The sequence below is a fragment of the Neopelma chrysocephalum genome, unplaced genomic scaffold (assembly GCF_003984885.1).
Source record: "Neopelma chrysocephalum unplaced genomic scaffold, ASM398488v2 Primary Assembly neopelma1_347, whole genome shotgun sequence".
Classification (NCBI taxonomy): domain Eukaryota; kingdom Metazoa; phylum Chordata; class Aves; order Passeriformes; family Pipridae; genus Neopelma; species Neopelma chrysocephalum.
The window spans coordinates 3,027,460-3,046,050 of NW_020898011.1; the positions used below are offsets into that span (position 1 = coordinate 3,027,460).

General features: G+C 38.3%; 1 protein-coding gene across 2 annotated transcripts in view; it reads right to left on the reverse strand.

Moving 5' to 3' along the window:
• Window positions 1-7,534: 7,534 nt before the first annotated feature.
• Window positions 7,535-18,591, reverse strand: part of WDR11 (WD repeat domain 11) — a 39,109-nt gene continuing 28,052 nt past the window's right edge. For both annotated transcript variants that reach the window (XM_027705678.1, XM_027705677.1), the window contains exons 19-29: window positions 17,406-17,577; window positions 15,773-15,881; window positions 14,953-15,015; window positions 13,992-14,057; window positions 13,119-13,290; window positions 12,759-12,854; window positions 12,257-12,422; window positions 11,156-11,253; window positions 10,132-10,277; window positions 9,629-9,708; window positions 7,535-8,564 (exon numbers count right to left, since the gene is read on the reverse strand). In XM_027705678.1, the coding sequence (XP_027561479.1) occupies window positions 8,407-8,564; window positions 9,629-9,708; window positions 10,132-10,277; window positions 11,156-11,253; window positions 12,257-12,422; window positions 12,759-12,854; window positions 13,119-13,290; window positions 13,992-14,057; window positions 14,953-15,015; window positions 15,773-15,881; window positions 17,406-17,577 (1,326 nt within the window). In that variant the 3' untranslated portion in view covers window positions 7,535-8,406. The remainder of the gene's footprint in view (window positions 8,565-9,628; window positions 9,709-10,131; window positions 10,278-11,155; window positions 11,254-12,256; window positions 12,423-12,758; window positions 12,855-13,118; window positions 13,291-13,991; window positions 14,058-14,952; window positions 15,016-15,772; window positions 15,882-17,405; window positions 17,578-18,591) is intronic.

The window sequence follows — 18,591 nt, forward strand, 5'->3', positions numbered from 1 at the left end:
GGGGCAGACACCAAACAGGACCCCAGAGCCAAATAGAAACTGGGAGGGGGCCAATTCAATAAGGTCTATGAGCTCCTTATATATATATAGTCATTTTTTAAATCCCTAGCTTCAGGCTGTGAGCACGAGCAGGCCTGTGGTTTAAAATAAAATTATTTGCTTCATAAAATACATCATCTGTATTTGAAGAAAACATGAGCCAATATTCACCTTTCTGTTTGTCACAAACCCTTCTTTTGTAAAGACACTGCACAATGTGTGTCCTCAGAGTTTTTGGTGCATTTTCTTCCTGACAATCTATGCTCTTTCTTGACAAATGATGTCCATGATGTTCAAGGAACAAATACACCTTCCTAGTCCACAAACCCATATAATTCATGAGCCTGCAACACAAAAAGGGTAAGGAAATGAGGAAGTTCAGGAGAGGTGGGAGGATCATAGAATCATAAAATGGTTTGGGTTGGAAGGGACCTTAAACATCAAACAACCTTTTTCTGTGTTTGTTTTCCAGCTGAAAATGCAGAGATTGCTTCCTGCTAAACTGAAACTGCTCTGGGCTCAGGATTATCTCAAGTAGGGCTTTAAGCACCATGATAAATACACATTGAAAAAGAAATTGTTCGGTTTGGTCCCCCCTCAGAGGGGATGCTGTGAAGCTGATAGGAGAGTTTAGTGTGTCAGTCAAGAGTTAGAAGCTTTAATAACAATAATAAAAGATTATTCCAGCATATCTGTTGTCCCAAAACCGATGCCTCTGGCCAGTTGTTCTCCCAGTGCTTTTTAGTTTACTTAAATATGCTAAAATCATACTAAAATTCGCAAACAATTCGCTGCTCACCAGGAACAGCCACACCAGCAAGTGCTGAGGGGATGTACCCTCAAAAACCATCAGAGAGAACTTTTCCTGTCGTAAATTTTCTCTGCCCATTTCTTCTTCCTACACATAAACACAAAGAACGAGGTCCTGTGACCACTGCAAAGCTGCCAGAAAGTTACTGGGGATCATTGGCACAACCATCCTCTGATCCTCCAAGTAACTGCAGGAACAGTTCACTTCTGCTGCTTGAACATAGGACACACTTGGAAATTTCTGTGTGTGCATTAAATCTTCTCTCAGTACTTTCTAGGAAGAAGATTTTTTTTCTGTAAATAATTGAGAGGAAATCCTTCAGCATAAAAATAAACTGAACTAGACTTGACCACAACAAGCCACCGAGCAAAAAAAAAGCAAACCCTACCCTTCAGGCATTAGATGCAAAATAATGTTACAAATCATACTTATTAATGCATTTTCAAGCATTTCTTACTGGCTAAATCAGAACAGATTTCAAGTGGTTGTGTTTAATAATGACCTGAACTCCTACTTACAAGAAAACTGGACAACCTCAATGCCCTTCTTTCCTCTCCCAACAGTCTGCAGCTATTTATAGCTGCCACTAAAATCTATATCTGCTTGTTTCTGCTTGGCTGGTGCCTGGAAGCTTCCACTCCTTAAGGACTGAACAGAAGGAAAGGAAAAACTCGAGCCCTTGGTTCAGTTCGTTTCCCCGTGCAAGTGGCTGCCCCAAACCTCTCCATTTGCTGAACTCTGCTGCCCTCTCCTGCAGGAGCTGGAAACTCTCCTCCCAGGATTTTAATGGAATAACACGTTATTAGGGCTGCTAATGGTGAGTTTAAAGCCAGAGGGGATGGGGAAAGAGTCTTAGGATAAGGGAAAACTGAAGCTGTAGAGGGAAGCTGCTCGTGACAGATTACTGAGTGCAGCAAGGGGGAAATAATGATAAACACAATAATAACAATAATAATTATAACAACAATAATAACAATAATAATGGTAATAAATTAAATAATCATGGAATCATTAAGGTTGAGAAAAGACCTCCAGGATCAAGCCCACCCTTCGACCTGATACCACCATGCCCAATAAACGATATTGTGAAGTGCCACATCCACTTGTTTTTTGAACACTTCCAGGGATGGTGACTCCACCTCCTCCACTTCACTGAGGAGACTCTTCCAGTGAACAAATTTTTCCTGCTATCCAACCTGAACCTTCCCTGGTGCAACTTGAGGCTGTTTTCCCTTGTCCTATCACTTGTTACCTGGGAGAAGAGCCCAAACCCCACCTGGACACAACCTCCTTTCAGGGAATTGTAGAGGGTCACAAGGTCTCCCTGAGCCTCCTTTTCTCCAGACAGAACCACCCCAGCTCCCTCAGCTGCTCCTCACAGGACTTGTGCTCCTGAAGTCACATCAGATGTCACCACAAAGCACTGGAATTTCACAGAAACACAAACACTTCAAAAGTTCATCAAACGTGAAAACGTAGTGGAACGGGAAAGAGAAAAACATCCTTTGCAAACACTCTTGTGGCTGAGGAATTTGCCTGCAAAGCAGCCAGAAAGGATAAACACATGATTTCAGTTCAGTTCAAAGAATGTGCCTTGGCTTTTTGATGAGATGGTTGTGGCACAGAATAATAACAAACTCCCCACACATTGGCTTAGTCCTAAAAGCTGCTACCAGAAAACATCACATCCAGGACCAGGTGATCTCTAACAAATTACCCTCCTGCTCTCTTTTCCTATTAGCAAGGCTGCTTTTCCTTGCAATGCATTAATTTGCCTTTCAGCTGGTTTTTAATCAAAGCCAGGCTTAGCTTTGCAGTGGAAAAAGAAAGCAGATGCTGAGGTAAACCACAGAGTAGAACTGGAAGAAACAATCAGAGAGAAAAGTCTCCGTGGCTTAATAAGTATTTAAGAACTATTTTTTCTAGAGGTAAGGGAGACAGAAAATTCTCCACTTTGTTCCAGTTTGGAAAAATGGCAATGCCTGCCTTCTTTTCCCAAATGTAGCTGGTTTGTGTAGTATTTTGCAGGCATTATTTGTATAGTATCTTGCAGTATTTAGTTGTGCAACAGAGAAAAAGCAAAAAACTGACGCTGATAATTTGCAAATCAATCCTCTCAGACTGTGGAAATAGAACTTCTGATCTGTCAGGAACTAAGAAACAAGCAAACAAGTACTGCAAACCAATCAGTTGTGCCAGGGAAGGATTGCATGCAAGCAAGCAGATGTCAAGATACAGTATTGCCACGACTGGAGGTATCAGTTAAAATTTCAGAGGCAAGAAATTACTGAACTAGAACATGGCAGGATAGAAAAGAATCAGATATTTGCAATTTGCACCTTGGGTATTTTTGTTGTTGCTGTTGTTTGGTTGGTTGGGTTGGATTTTGGTTGGGTTTTGTGTGTGTTTTAGGATTGTCTTTTCCCTTTTAATGATAATTATTACTACTGATATCTGAGAGGAGAACTGGCTTATCTTAACTTGTTCAGAAGAAGCTCCAGAGTAATGACAGGGATGATCTTGGCTCAGCAGAGATGAGGATGCTCAGAGAAACCTTCCTTCAGCACGTGGCTTTGGCTGCAGGTTGTAACCCTCCCAGCCAGGGCAGTCCAGCCAAGTCTCCTCTCTCCAGCCACAAACCTCTCCAGCCAGGACCTCTTTAATTAGAAAACCCCTGCCTGCTCCTCCTGAGAGGCCAAGAAAAGGCTTCTTGATTTTGTTCTCAGTCAACACAGGCCAAAAATAACTCAGAAGTCCTTCTGATTATGAGGAAAGATCAAATTATTCCTAAAATATGAGCTTATGTTCATATGGCTTTCAACACTTACAATTCTCTGGTTACAAAGACACTTTATCTGGCAGGAAAAGAAGTAGAATTCTTGTGCAACAAGGAGTATCCAAATTGCTGTATTAATGGCTGTATACCAGTGTCCAGGACACCCTTATCCCCCAGAAATTCATTTGGAATAGCTACTTTGCAAGGATTTTCTAAGGCAAATTAAATTCTGTTAAAGAGGACAATTATTATTATTATTATTATTATTATTATTATTACCATATTTTCCATCCCCAAGGATCCCCAGTTGTTCTCCAAACATTAGGTCCATTGCTCTAACACGTGTTCTCTTGCTCCCAAAGCAATTCTATTCTGCAAAAAGAAAAGGAGCTGGTTACCAAACATCAGGAAAACCTTCATTTAGGAGACAAGAAGATAAGATCTAAAGGTGGTCTGGGAAAATGACACCTGCAGCAGCAATCTTGCTAGTTTTCCCTAACACAAGAAAATGCTGGAGCTGAAGCAATAGAAAAGAATTGCATAGTAAATTCCAGATGGGATACAGAGCCTGGAGAAGATGCATTCTATGGGAACTATCACCAAAACTTTCTGACATAGCTTGGATATAAAGACTACAGACCAGTTCTGCAAGGTACATAAAACACCAGGCGAATTTGCTGCTGATATAAAGTATTACCAGAGACAGAAAGCAAAAAGAGGAAAAGAAATGTGTGTCTGAAAGTAGCAGGTGTAGAAACTTTGAGAAAGAGAACATGAGTATTTGATGATTACTGTTATCTGGCATATTAAAAAAATATAAATCTGTCTCAGTTGTGGAAAACTCTGAGGTAGCTGGGGGGGCTCAGAGACTCCCTGACAGGAGGTTGTAGCCAGGTGGGGGTCAGGCTCTTCTCCCAGGATGAGAGGAAATGGCCTCAAACTGGGATAGGAGAGGATTAGTTTGGATATTAGGGAATATTTCTTCAGTGAAAGGGTTGTCCAGCCCTGGCACAGCTGCCCAGGGCAGTGGTGGAGTCCCATCCCTGAGGGATTTAAAATCTGTGTGGATGTGACAATTGGGGACAGGGGTTAGTGGTGGCCTTGGCAGTGCTGGGAATGGTTGGAGTTGATGGTCTTAGAGGGTATTCCCAACCTAAACAATACTATGATTCACCAAGAGGGAATTCTGAATATTTTATATTAGACCACCAAGGAACTCTGACCTCTGAACACATACACTGGGCATGGGGGGTTTTTTGAGTAACAATCTGTGACTCTCACGATCTGCTGTAAAAAATCACTCACAAACAATGCTGGAAAAAATATTCCAGAATCACAGAATATGCCAAGTTGGAAGGGACCCATCAAGATTATCAAGTCCAACTCCTGGCCCTGCACAGCACCATCCCCAAGAGTCACACCCTGTGATCATCCAAACCAGGGGCTGTGATAATTTTCAAAGGGTCACCTAAATACACTGTTATTCATGAATCTGTGGTTGGATTCAAAAAGCAGGCTCAGAGTAAAAAAAGACTGACTCAGGAGGGCCATAATATGAAACAAGTGTTTGAAAAAAGTGACCACTCACAAAAAAAAAAAGCACAAAGATGATCTTCTTCTTCTTGCAACTGAGATTTGTTGCCTATAGCTTTTTATTAGTTACAGCAAGTGAAACAGGAGCCAGGCAAGTGCAATATAACTCTATTAATCTCCTGCCACACTGGGTGAAAAGTAATAACACTGCCTTTTTTTTTTTAAAAAAACACCTGTTGGCATCTGGTTTGAACAATGCAGAATATTATCACTCCATAACCCTCTGGAAAGCAGCCACTGAAAGGGAGTTTGTCAGTGGGAACTGCACTGACCTGCAGGAGCATTTGCTAAATGAAGTAGCGGTGACAATGACATGGGGAAAAAAAAGGTATTTTCAACTTGGGGATGTGATTCTCAAAAAAGAAACCATTAAGCTGGGCCAATAAAGAAGTATTTGACAACCTTGCCTTTGCCACCTGCTGAGTTTGTCTGACAGACAACCCTGGCTCTCCCTGCTCAGGAGCTGCTCCTCTCCCATCATCCTGGATCCCACATTCTGCTGGTGCATTCACAGGGAAGGAGGAGAAAACAGAAAGGTGGAAGGGGAATTTTAACCTATGAAAGGGGACCAACAATTTCAAAGAATAGCATGAAAATAAACCTAATATTGCATAATCATAATTGTAATAATTGTAATATAATTCCCTTCCCCCCATACTGAGTCTTGTGTTATGTCTGGAAAACCCTCTCACACTGAAACAAATTGTGGGAGGGGGGCTTGGACTTGGAAATTGGATTTTTGGGGGTCTCAAACCACCACACTCACCTAAGATTTTCAAGACTGAAATAAAACCTCAACTTGCCTTCCTTCCTAAGACTGTTTATGGGGCAGCATAAAAACAGAAAGGGAGGGGGTTTCTTTCATCACTTATTTCCGTGCTTTTAAAAAATCAGGATGTGCAGCCTACGTCCTGCTCTAATTTAACCCACACAAATTTTATGTTTGCTAGTAAAGCTCGGGAATTAATACTACACAAACACAATGTTTCATTAGTGCTAATATGGAAAATCTGACTCAGTTGTCCAGAGGATAATCCCTTCCTCTGTTAAACCCAGCCCTGAGCATTGTTCCTGTCCTGAAGGCACAATGACAATAGTTACACAATCAACACTCAATCCCAGGGCAGCAGATGATGGTGTTGTATTAAATCAAGACACACAGAGATTTTTAAAAATCTTTTTATTATTGTAGTGAGACTGCAACATTATCTAAATAAACTTTTCAATCACTTTTATTACACTCCATTTTCATCATCAAGGTTTCAGCTGGGAATGCCACACAGTATTCTGCAGCCTGCACACTTTGTAGAAACATTCAGTATTAAAAGGCCTTTGAAATGTGTTTCTTTAAAAACATTAGTTACAAATCCAAGTGTATATTAAAGCAGATTTATTCCAGAGACTCACTGACAAACAACTGAACGTGATCTGTCACAGAACAAGCCTGGGTGTGCTCTGGAATAACCCCATCCATGAGTACTGCTGGGAAAAATAAGAGCAGGGATTGAGGAGTGTTGGAGTGGTCAATGTGAGACAGAATTTAGGCCACTGGTAATGACAGTCAAATTTTACTTAATTCTGTTTCTCACCAGTCAATACTTAAGGCAAATTTTCTTGTGTACTTATTTTCCCAAGCTACAGTAACTACATAACACAGTTCACCATACACTGAACAAAGAATTTTATGATCTATGTAAGATGTGGCAGGAAAAAAGAAGACACATTGCAATTATAACTCTCACTTTTCAACTCAGAATGATGACACTCACGTTTTCAATTTATATTCCACAAGATTATTGACAAGTCTAACCTTTCCAGTTTTATTGGAAACGTTATTTTAGATTTGAACCAAAAAGTTTTCTGCAGTTAGAGATGTCCCAGAGCAGATGCTCCTCCAGGAAGGAGTGTAGAACACATATCCACAATACTCAACCATAAGAAAAATCCAATGTAGATTAGATTAGATAAGTAGACAAGCCACCAATTACATTCAAACAAGAGACATTTTACAGGATTTTTTTTCACTACAACATATTAAACTTCAGTAGCTCCAAAAAGGTGGCAAAAGGAAGAACTTAATTTTTTAGCCCAGACTACTTTTCCCATGGCACAGTCTTCAATTTGCAAGGGCAATGTCACTTTTACAGCCCCCCAGCTGTAAAATTCCTCATCAGTAACACACAGCAAAGATACATCTGACACAAGAAACAATGATGCAAACAAGTAGTTAAATACTGAAATGCTGGCACACAAATGGAAGGATATGATTTTGGTGGCATCCTTGAGCATCTGGATCATCAGATATTAGATTAGGGTTAGAAATATCTAATGAAAAAGCCAGAATTTTGGCTTTTTGGACCATATTGTTCATCACACATTCAAATTACAAACAAAACAGTGACTGGGACAGCAGCAGCAGTGTCCTGCCTGTTCTGCAGGAGCCCATCCTGCTGCTCCTGGGATACTTTTCCCAGCCTTTGATCCCACGACCCAGGCAACACAAGGCAGAATTTAGTTCCCAAGCTGTGCAGGGAGTGCACACTTAAAAATGACATGGAACAGAACACCTGAACTGAAAAAAAAAGGACATTTCATGGATTTTTGGAATGTCAGGAGAGTAACATTTGTAAGTGAACCTGTTACAGATCCCATTCCAGACAGTTATGAAATGACAGTACAGTGAACTGATCTAAAATAACAGGAATTTTAAACTGAAAAACTGGACTGAGAAAACACAATGTTCCAGGGAAGAACCGTGTGCTTTGTGATCTGTGTTTATTTTTAAATATATTTATAATTTTATAGTACAGGCTCAATCATTTATACATATAAATAAAACAGTACTGAAGTACTATAAAGGTTTGATTTTTAGAAGTAAATGGACTGGACTTTTACACAGGTATGCAACTCTTTCAGCACACTTTAAAATCTGATTCCTGCTACAGTTGAAGAAGTTGAAATATTCTTGTATAATTTTATCACAGGCTTCTTTCCCCTCTTGTGAAAGTGGAGACAATTTTACCAAAAAGAAACGACGCCACAGTTCTTAATTCTGACTTCAAACACATTTAACAGTATTGGCTCAAATCACACAAATCAGCTATTAGAGTGATCCAAGAGAAAGATGTATTTTCACACAGTGGAATCTCAGTCTGACAACCCAGATCAGCTCAGAAACATGGAATTCTTACTCCTGTGTCACCTCCTCCTTAGGCTGTTTGAGTTCAGTCAGTAACTCTTTCCCAGCTTCTCCTGCTTTGGAGGCAAAGAGAACAGCTCCCTGTTTGAAGCCCAGGAGCTTCAAGCTCCTGGCATAATCTGCATACACAGCATGGATCAATTTATGTAAATGAAGCATTAAGGAAAACACAAATTAACAGCACAATGAAAAAACTGAGAATCCTTTTTTTTCCTTCTTACTCCTTTGCTCTCCCGGTGTGAAATTGCTGTCAGTGGTGTTAATCCAATATTTTTCAGCCCAAATAAAGAGAATAAAGTTGCTTTAAATCCTACTGTTGAATGATTATCAAGCAATGTGCAGAGTGATATAAACTACAACAGATACATTTCAGATATGCATAAATCCCTACCACGACACAATGGTGTAACTTGGAATAGAAATTAAAAAATAAAATTAAGGTCACATTATAAGATTTGTTTGTTAATTAGACCTCGAGCTACCCACATGACTTATTAGTGGCTTTTTCTATTTACAAGCTGACATCAGTGATGACTCCACAAACCAGGATCAGGTATCACTTACATATGTAATATTATTATGCATTATTATTTATTGCATACAGTACAAATATGCATTATTATTTATTGCATACATTACAAAAATTGCAGACACTGCTCAGTGTTTCCAGAACACCAGGTCAGATGTGCAGATTTTAGTGAGCAATTCTTTAGCCACCTTTTATGATACTTATTGCATTTTCAGCTCATTGATAGTGACCTTTAATTTCTTTGTTTGCACTGTCTCAGAACTGACTCCTTTCATCAATCACTGAAACAATATGATGGTGTACAAAGGGGTTCAATAAAGGTTTGGTTTTTTTCCTGACATAAAATGTTTAAAAGGTAACTGAACCACTGATTGCACTATACAGGCTGCAGCAATTATTTCCAAGAACATTTTATCATCCCCTCTTTTCTCTCCTATCACTGTATTTTTTTCAGTTTTAGTTTGTATTCCAGACCTCAGACCTCACAGGCCATCAGGACGAGGTAATAATGGAAATTACACCTTTTTACTTGTTTCTTTATACTTCCCTCAAGCTGCACAACCTGGAAAATAAAAGCTGGAACTCCTATTTCTGGGCAGACTAGGTTCATCTAACATAGGCTCACACATACTCACTGTGTATGACCACACAGATGCAGACAGGATTTCAAAAAAAGGATATTTGTATCATCATTAACTTCAAATGCCCCGTACTTCAGACAAGCTTCTACAAATAAAGCTGCTCTGTCAAAGTACCTCATGCTGATAAATGGGAAAAAAAAAGAGAGAATCATTTGTTAGGATACAAACCAGGACATTGCACCAAAACACTTGCACATAGGTTTTCTAAAACTTTCTTACATCTTCCCTTGCACTCAAATAACTCGCATTTGATGCAGTTTGAAAGATCAAGGCTCAAGTTACTCAGAAAAAATCATAGTTACTACAAATCATTGCTGCTTGGCCAGTGGGTGCTTGCAATCTTAAAGCCTGCAGTAAATTTAAAAATGTATCAGTTGCAGCCTACAGAAATGATGCACTGCTGAGGTTGAAGTTAATTCCAGAAAAACATGCTAAAGTAGAAACAAATGTCAGGAACTGCAGAGCCCCCCTTGACATCTGAGTCACTACATCTTGTCTGATTTTGGACAAGAGAAAACACAGGTTGTGCTGTTCCATCATTACCTGTGCAACATCTCTGCCACTCTGGTAAAGCATCCAAGGGACAGGAGGACAAGAATGGCCTTGGACTTCTGGTTGACTTGTGGAGAGCAAAGGTGATCCACCCACCGCTTCAGCACATCAGCACATTCCTCCGAGCTCAAACGGACCTGTGGGAGGGGGGAAAGCCAAGGAGTCAGAAGGAAAAGCTTCTGAAACTATCAGTTATTAATAAAAAGTACACCTATCCCTTGAATTAATACAACATGAAGAAAGTTGAGAAATATCTAGGTATAAAAGTACTCCCCTTGGGTCACTCCCTTTTTACGTGTGATTAACATTATTTTTACCCCAAGAATGAAGAAGTTAGAAATCTTTACCCATTCCTGAAGACTTAAGGACAAAACACCTTTCTTTTTCTTAAAAGCAGGATTCACTCATTTAGAAAATCTGAGTACAAATTTGCCATGCTTTCTTCAGGAAACATAACAGAAACTTAATTAGAGACAATGAAAAATCTTTACTGACTCCTGCCCATTATAACATGGGGAAGTAATGCTGTGTCTAGGTATTTTTAATTACTTAATTAATTAATATTTATAATTACTGTAATTATGTCTGCAAACCAAAACAGGTGGTGATGCAAATTGATGAATGGTGCTAAGTTTGAAATGAGCACATATCACATGGACTCAGCACAAATCCACTGCCTAGTGGCTTACTGACTTCCAGAAGTGGATTTGTAGATCATTACAAACTTTGTACTGTTACAGCTACAGGCAACTTCACAAACCACTGCTCAAAAATTAGAAAATTGAGTATTCCAACCCTTTTTAGGCTCTTTTTGTGTAGTCAAAAGGCTGAAGAACCTGCCAAAGCTAATTGAATGGATTGGCTCGTTGGAGCTTAAGACATTGGAAGAACTGATGATGGTATTTCAAACTGATGCTTCAGTTATTTAACCTTGGAGCACTTCAGCACCCTCATCACCCTTCATACACATGCTGAGGAGGTAGTTTGGCAAACTGGAAGCTGGGGAATGACCCACCTTTGCCAGCCAAGCTGCACGATTCCACTCGCCGTAGGTCTGCAGGTAGCGACAGGCGTCAGCAGCCTTGTCGATGAGACACAGCAGCTGGACACCCTCTGGACAACAAAAACCACTCCATACAGTAAGTTAGGGGGAAAAAAGTGTGATCAAGTCATTCATCCCCCCCAAAAAAGCATCTCTGTATCCTTCCCAGCACACAAAGATGTTGAAAACTCCTAATTTCTGGGTGTCAGCACAGCAGTTCGACACCCTCTGGAGAACAAAAACCACTCCATACAGTAAGTTAGGGGGAAAAAAGTGTGCTCAGGTCATTCATCCCCCCAAAAAAGCATCTCTGTATCCTTCTTAGCACACAAAGATGTTGAAAACTCCTAATTTCTGGGTGTCAGCTACTGGATGTTTTCTCACACAAAGCTCTCATCTATATTTGCTCTAAATAAAAATGACAAGGGGTTCACAGGATTTCTCATCAGAAAGAGATAATGGTCTTTAAATTAAAATAAAGGATTAGCCATGAAATGTATTTACTTAATTTACAATGTTGTCTATAATGTATTGACAGTGAAGTGTTACTTGTCTATTGAGTGGAAAGTATTTTTCCAGGCAAGTACAGACATTTGTACTTTCTCTGCATGTCTTTGAGCATTTCAGTCAACTGTTATATGGTGAACAGCTCTTGCATGAAGCAAAATTAACCTGCACTTGTAAGAAAACACATGTTTTGAAACAAGGGCTGAACTAAAAAGGAAACCAAGTCCATATTTCATCTTTGTAACAGGACACCAAATTTTAATCAATTCTTTAACTGGAAAAGTGGAAATTATACATCTTTATGTGCTCAGCCTCTTTTCTGCAAACAACTGCCACAAGATTCACTCCAGAAGTAACTTTTCCAGTGAAAATGAATCTAAACCAGTTGAACTTTATAACTGAGTCACTGATTATTTTTGGGTTAACTTGTGTTAACTCAAAAAGGTAGCACAAGTTGTAACACATGCAGCATATAAATCTACCACAACAGGACTCTCTGCTCTCCTGTTTCTATTGGCAACCTTAATAATGATCAGAATTATTAGTTTATAAAAAGTGATACTTTACCTGCAAGCTTTCCATTGGCTATCATGTTGGTTGCCACCAGTTTAATGGTGCTTTGAGAGGGACCTGATGAGGTGACAGTTGTGACCAAACAAGCCTTGAGTGAATCACAGTAATAATGGGCATTCTCTGAACTGGTTTCTAACAACAGTTGCACTGCTCTGTCAGTCTGGCAAGAGAAAAAATAGAACTTTGACCACAACATATTCACTTCTGTTTAAAAGTCTATTTTTACCCTTTTTAAGACATGGAGCAAATGAAAGTTATTCTAAAACAGGCTATAAAAATATCTACTGGTGTAGCAATAATTAAGATTCTATTTCAATAAAGCCTCCATAATAAGGATAGCACTTAAAACCCATCATGAATATAATGTAAATTAATATGTGGAATTAATTTTTATTTATACCCATTTATTTCCTTTTGTAGAGTTATAAAAGGAAGAGGAACATTTAAACAGATAGGGGAAGAAGAAGAATAAAAAATTCAAATATTACCCACAAACCTGGCCCAAGAGGAGAAGTTGATCAGCACATTTCCTGGTATGATCATACGTTGATCTCTTCACTTCCTGGAGATTTACTCTTTCCAGCTGGAATTTCTGGATGAAGGAGGAAAAATATTTTAAATGTAAGTCTACTGTAAGAAATAAAAAAAGCATTTAGAGGACATGGAAGTATTTTGAGAGTTTTTGGAACACCACCTGTTTTTAAGTAACGGGGAATGACTTAATCCAGAGTGGTATGTCACTAAAAAAAGTGAAATACGTCCAGGGAAATGCTCTAGGATAAGAGGGTTACAATGCTGAGTGTTTATTGTGCTGATGACATTCCTATTAAATTTGTTTTTGAACTCTTTGGAATACCTGGAAGTAGGAATTTTCACACAGTATGTCATAGCAGATATCCAAAGGATTAACCAGCTGTTCCTGAGGGGCTGCTGTGTCTCTTGGTTTCTCAGGTTTTTCCTGGCACAGGCTGTGCAAGTAGTGGGCAGCAATAGTCCAGAAATGCAGTTCAGATTCATCCCCATACAGCCTGAGAAGCCACAAATCAGGATGTCAAATAGGTTTGTATTTTTTTCATAAGTCATGTAAAAATAAGACACATTTAATTTTTTACAAAAGGAATGCATTCTTGTGGAGATCACAAGTGCCTTGCATTAATGGGATAAACTACAAGAGAAAAATTAGGGAAATTAGAATAGCAATTAAACTCAGGGAATGTTCAGCACAGAAATATGTGGAAATTGGTATTTAATATTATTTTATACTTAATCACTAGTATCCTCTTTCAACCACAAGTTACTAAGTTTGAAAAACATCTTTGAATACAGACAGACTAAAATTAGTTCAGTTTAGGCAGAAGAACCACAGGGAACAAACACATTTGAAATAAAAACCAGGCCCTCCCCTGTTTGCATATAATCTATTGTGAAAGTTCTGACTGACATTTTTGGGCCTTGCACAACTAAATGTAACACAGTTGGCAGAACTGCATTTGTAAAAGTAGCACCAAGACTGAGGGAAGTTCTCTGTATCCAGTAAGCAAATAAAATTATGTTTCAGTAAGGTAAAATGTCCATTCTTGGTCCTAAAAACTCTCTAATACATGGGTGACAAAGCAGTTTAGGAGTTAAAGAATTGGTTGAGTAGCTAAACTTCAGCTCATTCATATGCATTAAAAGCATCAAGATTTTACCAGGAAACATTTGGTAAAATTATCTGAATCTCTACTACCTGGCAACCAGGAGACATCTTTGCAAGAGAGTGAAATCTGGATCAAGCAGAAGTTTCTTTATGTCACTGCAAAAGAGAAGGCCATAAATAATCAATAAAATGCTGTGCAAGTTTTTCAGCTGGTTGGTTTCCAGCACAAACAGTTTATATCACATACAAACTGAAAAAAAATCAAACCTCAATTTCCTTTCTGAATTAAAATCTATGGAAACAGTTATATATAATTTGAGATATAACTTGATGTCAAGGAGCAAAGTCCAGTGAGTCCATGAGGAACTCCCTGTCCTTGCAATAAAGGGAAACACCACAAGGATGTACACAAAGCTATAAATTAGTCTGCAGTAATTCTACTAATTCCAGTATTAATTCAATTACTAATAATTCATAAAGGATACACATGCATGAATTTAGGTTTCCTACATATGTTTCAGACTGGGTAGAAATATGCTGTTACCTTTTCTGTCCTACTAAAGGAAGCTTGAACTACAATTTTCATGGTTTAAATGGAATGTCAAAATCTGTTTGCTGTGCAAGCAGAGCAATGTGCATGAACATTATTCAGAAATATCTCTTCAATAAAGGATTTTTAGAATTGTTTATCTTTTCTTCCTCAGAGAAGAATTAAATATCCTAACAAACCTTGAAGTATTTAAGTAGCAGTGCCTGGACCAACATCAAAGAATCACACAATCCCTGGGAAGTACTGCTTAAAAAATTCCAAATTCCAAAAAATTCCAAAGTTCCAAATATATATTGACACTAATCAGCATCTTTGAAGCACCAATTTTAAGAGTTCCATAAAAATTAACTGTTTAAAATAAAAGCTGTCATGACTCAAGTTTATCTTTAGAGAGGTAAAAAGCATTCTTTCTCCTTAAAGCTGTGAATTGCCACAAACTTCAGGCTTTTTGCTTTTTCAGAATTCTGGACATTACTCAAGTAATAACAGGAAAATTCTTACTTGGACAATGAATTCAACTGCTCTTGAAGAAGGTTTTTAATATTTTCATTCTCTGGATAATCTCTGGATTAAAAAACAAAGAAAAAAAAAGAAAAAGGTTTTTTATATTACCAAAATGACAGAATTATCTGAAATGGAAGTAGTAGAAAAAACCACAAGAACATATAAGGAAACAATCTTTCACATTTTTATGGTAAGCCACTCATGAAAGATTCTTTGGTTACTAGTTCCAAAATAGTGATGCAAGATTGGTTTTGCTTTCTCTCAACCTCAGAGCCAGTGCCAATCTTTCTTTTCCCATTTTTCTTCTATTAATTAACCTTAAAATTAATGAAAATGACAATGCCTGGAGCATCATTCTGTGCCCACAGGCAGTACCCAAACACAATATAGGATACAAAATGTGCTCCTGTGAAGATGTACAGACAGATTTATCAGATTATCAGAGTATCACTTCCAGTTACACTTCAGGAACCAACTCTGACCACTACATTAACTTTTAGAACAAAGAGAACACACAGTTGTTTTTAGAATTAAAATAACCTGTAAATGACCTAAAAATACTGCCAGTACCTTAAAGCAGAGAGCAGTTTTCAATAGCTACTGAGGCAGTTTTCAAGTGCTACTGAAAGCCAAATAAATAAAATACTTGACCTTGAAGCCTTTTCTATTTATTACTTTTAGCAATAAATATTGAACTTATTATCTTTTTGACTGTCCCAAAGATTGAGAAAACTTATATATCTGACAGGTATTTGCATAGAAAGACCAATAAAATATGTAAGATTTAAAAAATAATAAGACAAATATTTCTTCTTACACGTCCATTATATCCAGAGAATATTTCTCATCCCATGGCTGATGCAACAGGAATGCTTTTAAAGCTAATGAAGCCCTGGGAACAAGCAGATAGGGACACCAGGCAGGCTCTGAAACAAAAGAAAAAATTCATTTTGGAGTGGTTAATGTCCAATAACACCGTGTTCAGGAAACAGAAAATGTCTCACCTTGTTTGCCAGCAGGAGAAGATCATAAATAACAGTATTTTCATATAGCCAGCCCAGGTTACCAGATATAAAAGCTTATCTCTACACTCAGGCAAAAACATTTCATGGAAGGGACAGGGTTATCAACCCTCCTCTAATGAGAATTTCAGGACATTCCATATTGGATTTAGCCACAGACTCCTGGAGTATATTACAGTGGTATAAAGTAGAGCTGTATACAGTGATTATTGCTATACAAGGGCATGTTGGAAAACAAGGAAAGCTGTACCCAAATCCATGGTTAGTTCTGCTTTGCCCCTGTGGTTTCTCCAGTATAATACAAGATTAACACCCATCATCTGGAAAGGATGTTGGGAAGTTTAATACCTGTCTGTCTTAGCAGAGAAATAACATGAAAATTATAGGATTAACTGCTGTCACACAGATTTAAAAGTCAGTAACTCTGTATTCAGTACAAGGTCTGGGTAAGGAGTTTGACTGAGGAGTAAAACAAGCACCAACCAGCTACATTATTAAATATTCAGAAATTCCCTGTACTTTGCATGCACTGAATGATGTAGGAATCCAGTAAATGTGATTCTGTAATTAAAAGATTGCCAGAGTGTAGAGGCAGGACAGCTAAATCACAGGCAACCTGACAGCTGGCACATCCTAACTGAAGTGGGCTTGGTTTTACAACATTAATCTTTACAACTTAATATTACAGAACATTCATTTGATAGCAAAAATAGCTGTGATAAATTCCACGTTCTCTCAAGCATTCCACACCACAGCTCCCCACATCACAACTTTCCAAATATGTCTTAGTCAGAATCTACATTAAGGGAATATAATGTTTTAAGGAAATTCTATGAGTGAAGGTAGGATTGACTCAAAAGATTACAACAAAACCAGTTATTTGGAACATTAGTAATTAAAAAAAAAAAGTAGCTTAGTTAACTAGTTAAATATTTCATTTCCTTTCTTAAACATATGGCAAAAAAGTAAAAGAGCAATGTGAGTGCTGTTTGAAAGTTTGGTCTAAAATGCAATGAATCAGTCTACAAACTGCCTTTGATACCTGAAAAAAATTCAGAAAAGACATTTTCACACATTACAAATGTTTCAGAACCATGCCATGAATGTCAGTGATGTAGGTACTGATAATTAAGTGATGTACCAATGTTTTTTAAGACAACTTCCTAGACTTTTTGCACAAAAACCTCTTATTTTGTTCATTTTCATTCTAATTCAGATATTCAAAAGTGTGAGTTGTTTAAAAAAACATCCCTATGACCTAAGCCTATAAACATTTACCTGTATCTTCGAAAACCACTAGAGAGGCATCAAAATCTCTGCATGTGACAATTCTCTGTTCTAACAGAAATGCTGAACGTTTTCATGGTCCCCTTTCAAATTACAAGTGCATTTTACCTACCAGCTGATAGCAAAATGAAGTCACCATACCTATGAGGTCCTGTTCATCCATCCTGAAGCAGGAGGGTTTCATGGACAAGTCCAGGACTCGGATACACCCATCATCTGATGCCAGGACCACCTTGTCAGACGTGCACCAGTCCACATCCAGGATCCGGAAATTCACGTTCCTTCCGCTCCTTAAACTGCTCACCATTTGTACCTGGGGAAGTTATTTGGCATTTTTAGGAGGCTCTCCATCACCCAGAGTAAGGCTGTGTCACACACCCACGAGGCACAGCTCAAAATTCACACTAAAAGGTGAAGTTAGTTGTAAATCATCTTAATAACGGACCTTTGTGGAGAGTAGGGAATTTAGAAACCTTGCAGTAGGTCACATGATTGCCCTGAAACAATACTTTTCCCAATTTGGAGGTGAGAGAAAAGATCCTTTTGAGCACAGCTGTACAGCTGCCTTTTTGTTATCTTTTCTGACCTGAAATTTCCATGGTGAACTGGTGGGAATCTACACTCCCTCTTTAATTCCAGTCCCCTGATCCAGCACATCAAGGCCAGAGTGAGGTTCTCATTAATTAACTCATGCTCCTCATTAACATACACCTTTTTGGTAAATATTGAACCTGTCTAGAAATACATTTAGACATAGTATTAACATAACTTTATGGGAATGGGATGGTTCATTGTCCACAAACAAAAGAGAGAGAAATAAAACACTTTCAATTGTGCTTTTAACTGGTCAGTAGTTGGACATTTTCTAATCCTTCCGTAGCATCACAGGACATGACAATTATTAATGTAAGGAAACAGCAGCAAAAATTCCACTGCAATCAACATTCTGCTGTTTCCCTTCACTTGTTCTAGAGCAAAGCAAGGAGTCAGAGAGATGTAAGGTACAACAGCTCTAGGACACCATTATTTTCATGAGTGAGAGAATTAGGATTGGTTGTAGGCAAAAGCTGAAGTCCTAAGGAGATGATTACATCTATAATAGGACTGAGAACATAAAATATTAGTACAGATTTCTGAAAGATTTTCAGTTGAAATCAGTTGAAAACGTGATTTTAATTTTAAATGCTTTCATGTAGGAAACTCCTTTGGCCTAGAAAAAAGGAGGGAAGAGTATCTTATGGCAACAAAACTATTCAAATGTGCTTCAAGGAGAGACTCATGGGATAATATTCTACTCTGCTTAGGGATAATATTCTACTCTGCTTAG